This window comes from Anastrepha ludens, chromosome 5 (genome assembly GCF_028408465.1).
Source record: "Anastrepha ludens isolate Willacy chromosome 5, idAnaLude1.1, whole genome shotgun sequence".
Taxonomy (NCBI): Eukaryota; Metazoa; Arthropoda; class Insecta; order Diptera; family Tephritidae; genus Anastrepha; species Anastrepha ludens.
Genome location: NC_071501.1, coordinates 97,300,255 through 97,311,379, shown reverse-complemented (window position 1 = coordinate 97,311,379; position 11,125 = coordinate 97,300,255). Strand labels below are relative to the sequence as shown.

The 11,125-nt window shown below is 40.3% G+C and overlaps 1 protein-coding gene across 1 annotated transcript in view; it reads right to left on the bottom strand.

Moving 5' to 3' along the window:
• The window catches only part of LOC128863485 (cytoplasmic dynein 2 heavy chain 1), a 55,764-nt gene that overhangs the window by 30,325 nt on the left and 14,314 nt on the right, over positions 1-11,125 (bottom strand). The window contains exons 14-18 of the mRNA XM_054102671.1: positions 8,772-8,988; positions 8,448-8,699; positions 7,667-8,317; positions 7,298-7,480; positions 3,709-4,727 (exon numbers count right to left, since the gene is read on the bottom strand). Coding sequence (XP_053958646.1) covers positions 3,709-4,727; positions 7,298-7,480; positions 7,667-8,317; positions 8,448-8,699; positions 8,772-8,988 — 2,322 coding nt within the window. The remainder of the gene's footprint in view (positions 1-3,708; positions 4,728-7,297; positions 7,481-7,666; positions 8,318-8,447; positions 8,700-8,771; positions 8,989-11,125) is intronic.

The window sequence follows — 11,125 nt, the reverse complement described above, 5'->3', positions numbered from 1 at the left end:
TTATTAATTTTGTATTCATATGTATTACAGAAAAAAACATGTGTCCATAGACGCTTTGGCCTGTGATTGCTTATTATAAAATATGATATAATATCGAACTTCTAATGCGTATTGCTGCCATAATTTTTTGTAAATTCAGTAGACGTCGTTTACGGATTTCCTCCAATTGTCTGTTACTACATAGCAGGAAATTGCGCAATTAAACTAACTATTACGTATTTTTGCTGTTTTTTTACATCGTTAATAATAATTAAACAAACCAATTTCTATGAAGAAAAACCTTTCAAAACAGCCTTGGCAGCTGATTGTCAATTTCGCAGCTAATCTGCCATTTGTGAACGGGTAGATTAATTTTTGTTGATTTAGTGCTAATAACTGCATATGTGAACGTACTTTTACGAACTCTCAATGGATACTCCACAGAATATTGTAGCCTATGTTATCATTTCAAGAAAGCAGGATTAGTAGAAACAAGCCTCTGTCGCTTATTCCAGACAGGCGATGAAACGTCTTAGCACATTCAGAATGCTAATTGTGGTATTCCCTATGTGGCACATGCTGGAACCACATATCTTCCGCACCCATACCATTCGATTTGGGCTCAAATTACTTTAGTTACCATCTATCTGTAGCGTACGCCGTTGACGGTGTTGGCCTCCCCAACGTTGTTTTCGAAGAATTTTGGACTAAATACTCCGCCGGCTCTGAACCTTCAGTGGGTTGGAGTTGTCTCTTATATGGAAATGTTGCTTGTTGACATATGTAGCTATTAATTTAAAACTGCGAGCCATCGCTAAATATTATTTTTCTGCTAATGTATTGCACACTTCGCTTTTACTAGGTTAGGTTGAAGGGAAACACACTTAGGCTCATAGTCCATTGTGATGCCACGGGAGGAACTTATCGTCCTCCTCCTCCTGAAACCAGTGTGTAAAAAATTGCCTACCTACAATGGTAAATCTACGTCTGGATGGAGCAGAACAATGACACAGGAGGGGCGAGATCGTCTCTTCCTCATCTAGACAGCTTCTGCAGAAGTTAAGTTTGTACGCCCATCCACTGGACAGCACCTCGCTATGACGGAAATCAGTGTGCTAAGACTATGCTTATTTGGCTTAGCAGAGATTCAGTTTGTTTAGCATTGAGAGTCGGGTCACGATTGTCAGGTGATTTTATTACGCCATCTTTATTTCGCTGCTCTTACAATTTTCTTGAAAATAAGTACCTTGCAAGATTGTGAGGGTATACCTATGCCATTATCTATGTACTCATCACTCAACTTGGTGCCGAGTCTCGCTATTTCATGTCACAATGGCCAGGAACTCATGTTACTTTTAGGTGAAATGGCTCAGCCATCTCGTTAAGAGGTGTGCGGTACTTCACGGCTTCACGTGACTGCTTTCCAGGCCACGGATTTTATTATTACTATTAATTCAGCCTGAAAGACATTGCAGTAGGCGGGACGTCAAAAGTTAAAGTAATATACACCTCCGCCCACCCTACCCTCGAGCTTTGAGCTATTGTACTATGTACTTATATACATGGATGGATTCGCCCTGTCTTACTTCGCGACCCTTGAGCGTAGGAGGGTCGTGATCCTTGTAATGGCTATTGTAGACGGGAGTGCATATTACTCCAATTTGGGAAGTGCCGAAATGGAAGCTAGGATTTTACCGTGTCGTAGCCCATGCTTGACCATCTACTTATGGCAATTTACTCACTAATGAATACTTATTTTGAGAATAAATCCTATCATTGCCATGTGTTGTTCAATGGTGTAACTTGACATTAGTGACTGAAAAACAAAAAACTGACTTAATCAAAACTATGTATTTAGGTGATGTCCGTCGCCGATTTTGGCAAGATGGTCCCTGATCCGCCTCTGGGGTATATATTCCAGTCGATGTTGCCACTTAAAAACACTACAGAAGGGACTTAGCGTATGTTCCTTATATCGGAAGGTCTAGGCAAGTATTTTTTCCACTAAACAGATATGACAGTGGAGAATTTTTTAATACCACTGCGTAGTTATTTTTAATCTGGCTCTGAATGATATTAGCTTAGTCCATTACAGCCTTCCGTATATCAAAAATATGAATGAGCTGCTAGAGAATATTCTCGTTCAAAGAAAAAGATTTCTCAAAAAACCGCCCAACGCAAAAAAAAAAATTACCAAGTTATTGGGAGGTTGAATTAGTTTTAAAGGTTTTTTTCGAAGATTTGGGGCTTTATTGTGAAAAAACGGTACAAAATATATTATTTTATTTGAAGTATTGGCCATCGCTAGCTACAACTTTCGCCCATCTTTCGGGCAATTTCCGGATGCCGTTTCTCCAAAATTCTGGCCGCTGCTTGGCTATCCATGACTCAACCCATATTTTGGTAGCCTCGTACGAGGAGAACCGCTGGTCCGCCAAATCGAGACTCATATGCCGGAACAAATGATAATCGGAGGGAGCTATGTCTGGACTATACGGCGGGTGGGGTAACACTTCCCAGCCAAGCGTTCCAAGGTATTTTTTGACAGGTTGAGCAACATGCGGCCGAGCGTTGTCATGTTGCAAAATAACCTTGTCGTGCCTTTTTACCGTTTCCGGCCGTTTTTCTTTCAATGCCCGGCTTAAACGCATCAATTGCAGTCGGTAACGATCCCCCGTGATTGTTTCGCCCGGTTGGAGCAGCTCAAAATATACGACGCCGACCTGATCCCACCAAATGCAGAGCATGATTTTCTTGCCGTGAATATTCTGCTTGGCCGTCGACGTTGATGCGTGGCCGGGCAAACCCCATGATTTTTTGCGTTTTGGGTTATCGTAGTGGATCCATTTTTCGCCGCCAGTCACCACCCGATGCAAAAACCCCTTCCGATTTTGTCGCTCGATCAGCAATTCGCACGTAAAAAATCGCCGTTCGACGTCGCGCAGCTTCAACTCGTACGGGACCCAATGTCCTTGCTTTTGGATCATTCCCATCGTATTGCCAACGCGATAAAGTGATATATAGCGCCATCTGTGTGTCACCTTTAAAACTAATTCAACCTCCCAATATATAAACAGTCTGGTGTTTCTTTTGACAAACAAACTCGCAGTTCCCGTCCGATTTTTTCAATTCCAAAACTATTTTCATAGTTTAGGATTTCCATTTTTGTAGTTATATTTTTTGAAATTGCAAATTTCACTGAGCCTAAAATTCTTGATCCCGAATATATGATATATCTTTTTTGAGTCGTAGAAATGGACCGAAAACTGAGTCCGTATGAAAGAAGGTGCTTTTTTGCTGCCAAGTACTCTACCTTAAAGGTTTTATGTGAGTTTCCTCTCCAATTTCTGACACTTTGTGCCTTTTCTTCATAATGGCAGCGGGTTTTTATGAGAGTTATGCCTGGTTTTTTTAATGTCATTTTTTGACTACAGAATTTGACAATTATGGGGCACTCTGTCATAAAAAATGTTATGTTAAAATTTATAACCAGAGATCTATAACCCATGTTGGGTACATCAAGGTTTTCATTGATAAAGCTCTTGAGAACGATTGGTGCAATACTGACACTTGCCAACCAATTGTTTCCTGAAAACTCCTGACAGGGTGATAGCAGAATTCCTTCTCAGACAGAGGAATTTCAACGGACATCTAATTCCCTTTTGCTTTCATGTCATGAGCTTAATTGCTCCTTCAGCCAGCCCCATTACTTCATATTCATTCATTTACCTGTTGTCATCTAACACTGAATTCAAAGCTTCAATCCACTCCGGATCAATGCTGCCGTCACACACTATCCATGAGTGAACATTTAACGGCTCCGCATTCACCATCACTGCTGTATTGGTCAACACGCCATCCATCCATTGACGTGTTTCTGGGTCAAGGCGTCCCAACAGTTGAACTCGGCTCATCGACTTTGGATTGATTGTATGAAGGCGGATTTGTGTAGCACTCATTGTCAACGATGCTGCTGCTGCTGCTGCTGCTGCTACTGATGATGATGAGGATGATGTCAATTTCGTTGCTGTCGACATCAAAGCTTGCCTTAGCAATGCGATTATTTTGGATTTACCACACCCTGGTGGGCCTACCACCACCACACCCATACGCTTGCTGAGCTGTTCATGCAACTGTAACGCCTTTTCGATTTGCATGTCGTTGACACAGAGTCCCAGCTTGGCACTTGCGTCGACTAATGCCTGTTGCAGTTCAGATTTGCTTTGCGTGACTTTTCCAATTTCCGGAAAAACGTTTGTTAGTAGCATATCGAAACGCGCCACATCGTTTAGTTGCAGCTTGGAGAGAATGGACATGCGTAACATGCGCACTACAACTGACATTTCCATATTCAAACTACTTTCGCTATCGTTTGCTGTTGCAGTGTCCACTTCACTACTGGATATTCTCTCGGTATTCTTGTTGTTGATGAGGTGAAATCGTAGCTCAGTGCCACAAGCTAATAAAATGGTTTTCAACTCGCGTAAACCCCAATCGTAATGGCGTTGAACAGACAACATTTTTGTGCACAAATCAAAAAGTTCGACAATTCGTTCGGCTATTTCGCTGGCATGTTGAAATCCCTCCACAAAAAGCATGACACGTGAGATTTCCAATGGCTCGGGCTGTTGCATAACAATTGGCCGAAATAGCGCTTGAATGTTGCCGGGCAATTTTTGCCGGCCACCATAATCGGCGCCAGCTGGATTCAAGGTGACAAAAATACCGCAATGCTGGTTAAGTTTGATCTGTTGAGAAAGAGTGCAGGAAACATTTTGAGAAAAGAATTGGATTCATTGAGTTGATGCAGACTGGATTTTTCTAACTGTACTTAAAAAATATTGTATTTCTATTTCTAGTCAAGCTGTGTTATTTAAGATATATTTAAAGGCCGAAACTCTTTGACTTTGTGGTTGGCCAAGAAAGCTTTAGCTCTTCTAATGGATGCTAAAAAGGTCTTGTCTCGACAAAAGTGCGGTAAATTGTGACTGGTAACCAGTGAGTAACCGAATGCCAACTTATTGTATTTTTTGCCCGCCAACAACCAAATAGGAATAGAAATTGTACATGTGGACTGTTTTGTGTTAGTTTGGCAGTTTGTGAAGCCAGTTGTGTGTTCCAGCGTTGGAAAATAGAGGCAAAAATCGATACATTATTCAGTACCACTACGGACAGTGGGAAAAATCGGTGTAGGTGGCCAACAAAATGTCTGCCTTCTATGGACAAAATGCATTCCTTTTATTCCCTTACAATAGTATGGACGTCGAAGGCACGCACTGGTAAGTAGGTAGGCCAATCATCGATAATGCGATAAAATCATGGGCATCTGGACTGCTGATTTAACAGTAAATTTACTTGCACGAATGGTTCACGAATTGATGTAAAATAACCTTTTGAGCCAAATTTATGCCGTCGATGCTTTGCTGAAATTCTATGAAATCAGCATATTTTTGAGGCTGATGGTAAATGGCGAAGAAACAGGGATCGTGTATGAAATAACTATCGAAAAAGATCACAATGACACGGCTCAAAGTATGGTTAAGCCCGAGTTACTGGTCTGAAGATTGCGCTGTATATTTGGTGGATTCGGAAGCAAATCAGACACTCACATCGTACCAAATAAATTCGGAACCATTACTAAATTCGGACTTCTATTGCTAGTGGCAATGAAACACGGATCGCGTGTGGGAAAAACAATCGAAAAAGATCGCAATGAAACGGCCCTAAGTATCGTTAAGCCCGAGTTATTGGTTCTGAAAGTTTCATTGTATATTTGGTGGATTTGGAAGGAAATTCGGAACCAATACTAAATTCTATTGTCAATGGCGCTGAAACATGGATCACGTGTGGGAACAACAATCGAAAAAGATCGCAATGAAATGGCTCAAAGTAGTCCTGAAACTTTCGGTGTATGTTTGATGGAAGCCCACTATGTGCTGTACCCATCAAACCAAATACTAAATTCAGACTTCTGTTGTCAACTTCTAACCAGATTGGAGCAGGCGATGGACTAGAGGTGGTCAGAACTGGTGAATAAGTGAGGCATTGCTTTTGTTCTGTCATGACAATGCCAGGTCGTCCAGATATTTCACGACGTTTTAGACGATCCGAAGACTTGGATGGGTGATTTTATTGCATCAGACTTGGCACCAAACGATTAACAGAATTTCAAGTATTTAAAAATTTTGCTGGTGGTCCGAATCGGCCTCGAAAGAGGCTCTTGAAACTGAGTGGGTGACATTTCTGTTTACCAATATGGACGAGTATCCCTTCAATCTATGATACTTTTCGCGGCGTGTAAGCTCCTTATTTTCATTTGTAAGTCGGCGTAGAAAAAAAAAAAAAAATATTTAAAAAAAAGTAAAATCAAAAATTTCAATAGTTTAAAATTCCTTAGGCTAATTCCATTTTTGTAGATAAAATGCAAATGCTTTAATGCAAAAAAAAAAAAAAAATTATAAAGCTTACGCGCGCTTTAAGAAAGCGGCTAAGAATGTGAAAGTGTAAAAGTGACTGTAAATTTTTAACGAAGGCCATTTCATATGCTAAGATGGACTATGCAATTCGCGCAATGGCTTGGGTAAGCAAATCTCTTAATCTGTTAGAATATTCAAAGCTACCACAGAAATGTGTGTATGTATGAATCATGCATTGTGTGCACTTAAACTTGCACTAACCTCTGAGTAATTCGTACCTCTACGTTCTATTCTTATATACACCACGTTGCAAAATATAAACACACCACAATTTTTTTTTTTTGTTTTTATAGAAATATAGTTTACGCCACAACCAAATCGTATAACGCAAAGGCTCAAACTTTGTACAAAATTTCTCAGAATTTTTTAAAATTTCATGAAAATTTCTCAATTTTTGCATTTCCAGATTGCATTTCCAGAATTTTTAAAACGCTTTTGCGTATACAATTTTATAACTTATTAAATTTTATTGTAATAAAGTGCAAGTTTGAAGGTGCTGAATAATTTCGTTGATTTTTTACAATTTTTTTTCCTTGACAATGATGCGCATTTTATCCATAGGTATAAAAAAAATCTAGAAATTCTGATTACAAACCGTGGAATTGTGATAAAAAAATTGTGGAATGTTTACAATTTTTGCATAAAGTTTGAAATTTGAATTTATACGGTTTTTGTTAGGTAATGAGCAATACTTTTATAAAAAATAATCAACATTCAACAAAAAAAAAAATTAGAAAAATAGTTAAAATTGGTAAAAATGTTGATATGACTATATACATCTTATACATACTTGAGTGCTCTTATATATTGCACGTAGCTGTACCAAAACTACTGTTACTTACATTTCGCTCACCAATTTGCACCACATCCGATTTGTCCTTTAATGCCATCTGTATGGGTTGTATTAGCATAGAAATTGCCGAGAGCGTCGCTTCATGTAGACGATTGAATTCATCAAAACAGCCCCAAGCACCACAACGCACCAGTCCAGTTAAAATTAGGCTCATCGATTCAGTATCCACATTCTGATTCAAACAGCCGCACACATTGATGGCGATGCATTTGCCAGCACAGGCATTTTTGTTATTGCAACGGATAGAAGCAAGTGTATTAGCATCTTTCTTACACAAAACTAGGCATGCCATTAACCCACATCTCCCATCCCCCATCCCCCCATCACCCCCTCTTACCACCCACTTGTTTTAACTCACCTCATCACAGTTGAAGACCAACACTAGTCGACCCAACATTGCACCCAACGCTTTTACACATTCCGTTTTGCCAGTGCCGGCCGGTCCGAATGGATTACCACCCAGTCCCATATGCATGGCTTGGGTGAGAATGAGATAACATTTGTGCGTCAACTTTGTGTTTACTAATTTATTGGGATTGCCGAGAAATTCGTAGGAATATTCGAACTCAGCGTACACCATACGCACGACGACTAAGCGCCCATCAGTGCCGGCCAAATAGAACTTCAACTGACACAACCAATGCCAATCGCTGACATGCATCACATTGTGCTCCTGTAACTCCTCCACCACCGATGCGTAGTGCACCAAATCGAATAACAGAGCGCGCAATTTAATCTGTAGCAGAGTGTCGTTTGTTTGGTTTTTCATATTGGCGAAGTGTGTTATTTCAGTGTTCAACGCCTGATGCAACTTTCGCAATGACATGGACAGTATGGCCTTCTCCGTTTGTTTGGTGAATTGAATGGCGCGAGTGATGCTCAACACTTGTATGGGATATTTTCGCAGCAAGGATTGGGTGAAATTCTCTGCATCTGTGGTTGAGTAGCATTCAAATATTGCATCCTTAAGTGTGCACTGTATGGAGCTAACTAAGTGATTGAGCCAATCCTGCCACAAGAAAGCATGCAAAAGAAAAAAGAGATTCCAGTTAAGTAGTGAAGTATAGGTGGAAGCAAGCATTTTGAAGCAAGCGGTGTGTTTGCTAGTGTTCTTTGTGTGCAATGTTTGTGCAACCAACCTCAATAGGTCCTTTCATAGGCACAACTTCTCGCAACTGCAGAATATCTCCTTCAGCACTTTGCAGCGATTGTATGGTGTACACAGTCGATTCCCCATTCAATGTCTTTGCTATGCCGATACTGTGACAACCAGGAAAAAGCTTCTTGATATGTTTTTGTATAATTTCAGCATCTTTTGTTGCTTGTCCCAGTATTTCCAGCAAATCGTCGTCACCAAGAAAATAGAAACGCGGAAAAGAATTTCGCTTATCCTGCACAGCAGATAGGTCGCACATGAGTTGGATGGAATTTAAATAGAAAATTATAAATATGTGTTGGCTTACCATGATGTAGGTCATGAGATTATTTTGACAACGCGACAGTTGTTTTTCCAGTGAGCTCACTATGGTTGATATGTTGTTAATTTTGATAAGTGATATCACTCGGGGGTCTGCTTGAATTTCACGCATCACATAGCGAAAATCCTTGTCAATGCGCCGAAATAGAGCTTCTTCATTTCTTAAAGTGCCCGCTCCGAAAACGGGTTCCAGATATACCCAACTAAATAAAAGAAAATGGGTATTTACAGTCTGTGTCAGAAAAACGGAAGCGCGATTATTCATGAAGTATAAAAGATATATATATTATTTTAAATTTTTTTTACATGAAAGTATGTACAAAACTGCGTTGGTTCGAATCTCGGTGAAACACCAAAATTAAGAAAATAGGCAATGACAAACCTCCGAGTGTATTTCTGCCATGAAAAAGTTCCTCATAAAAATATCTGCCGTTCGGAGTCGGCTTGAAACTGTAGGTCCCTCCATTGGTGGAACAATATTAAGACGCACATCACAAATAGGAGTAAGCGCTCGGCCAAACACCCAAAAAGGTGTACGCGCCAATTATATATACAATATATATGTACAAAACTACGAGTCACAATTACTCAATAAGCCGTGTAGTCTTCATCGCTGTCGAGTATAGCCTGTCATCTTCTTCATGCTTTCAACCAACTTTTCTGCGAAGCTCTTCGACAAACAGGACTAGATTTTGCGAATCTGACGCACGAGTTGCTTTAAATCATGGACTGACCTTCCGGCAAGATGCGTTTTCATAGTTCCCCACACCTTTTTATGAGGTTGGCATCTGGGAACTGGAAAGGCCATTCCAATACTGTGACACCATTTTCTTGTTTTGTTGTTTCTCAATGTGTTTCTCTGAGAGCAGTGGTTTTGATGATGTGGGACGGACGGTGTTGATACTCACATCTATTCACTTTTTAGCAAGAACTGATCGGGCTTGGCTTAGTCACAAAGAAGGGTCCCACTTAAAAAGTTGGACGATCACCTTATCCTGCTTTTTTGTTTTCACTCGCTTCAAGTCGCGCTCGGAAACGCCACCAAAAATTTTGTACACCTTATACCGCTGATTCCACATCACAACAACCTTTTTTGATTTTTTAATTACTTTTGCAGCCACGGCGTAAGATAATTTCGGCCCTTCCGCATGCTTCGCGTACTTCTCAGTCATTTTTGTTTGGTTCCGTTAACGGGAAAGTTGCGAACGACACTAACCTGAGTTAGCATTGGCGTCGTAGCCCTTGAGTGGGACTATTATGCAGCAAAAAGCAGAGCGAAATATATCTTGAAGTTAGAAGAAAAGAAACAGGTTATTTTCTTCTGACAAAGACTGCTTGGTTGCTTGGAGTGGAGTTTATAGAGGAAAAGTTAATGCAGGTCCTCAATCTGCAGTATATACAACCCAAAAATGTAACACCTGAGTCTGTCGAAAGCCGAAACAAGTTGCTTGCTTCTTTTAAATTTAATTGTTACCAAGAAAAAAATGTCGATGAGGCTCATCGTTCAATGTAAAGTAATGGCTATTTCGTAAAACCAAACTCGTATCCTTAAATGATGGTCAGATCTCCGAGAGATTTCAGAGAAATTACTTAACTGTATGAGTGCTAGACTCGCGAGCATCTTGAAGGACATTTTTTGGGAAGACAAAGAGGCTAGACATAATGGATTTGGATTCATTCACAAGGAAGTACATTTCCTATTGCAGAGAAATAACTCGACTGCGTGAGTGAACATCCGAAGGAGGTTTTATAAAATCTATACGAAAGCAAAGATGGAGGAACTAGAAAAAACACTCAATTTGGTGAATGAAGCACTCCCGAATTTATCAAAATATATCTACAAAAGGGCGAAGATGATGGAACTAAAGCCAAAGTTAGACATCCTGGATTTAAAATTTTCCTACGTGGTCTCGTTCAATATCAATGAATTCTAACTTCTTATATTATATATCTACGAAATACTTACAAGTTTTTGTAGACAGTAATTTAAGGGTTGTCTTTGGGAAAACGTGGGGTCTTTCTCCTAGCAAGGTCCTATGGATCTACACGGCTATGATAAGACCTATTATCACCTATGCATCAGTGGTCTGGAGTCAGGAGGACCTTATTGAGACTACAATGATTCTCTCCATGCCCCTTGACTCCATGCCATCAAGAGTCGTACTTGAAAAGAGATATAGTGTAGTGCTGCCAGAGGCTCAGTTGTGGCATTTTCGCGGATGGCTCCAGGACCGAGCATGGTTCCGGCCCTGGGGTCTACGTGGAATCCAGCAGGACAAAACTGCATTTTGCTCTTGGAACGCATGCATCGGTGTTTCAAGCGGAGGTGTATGCGGTTCA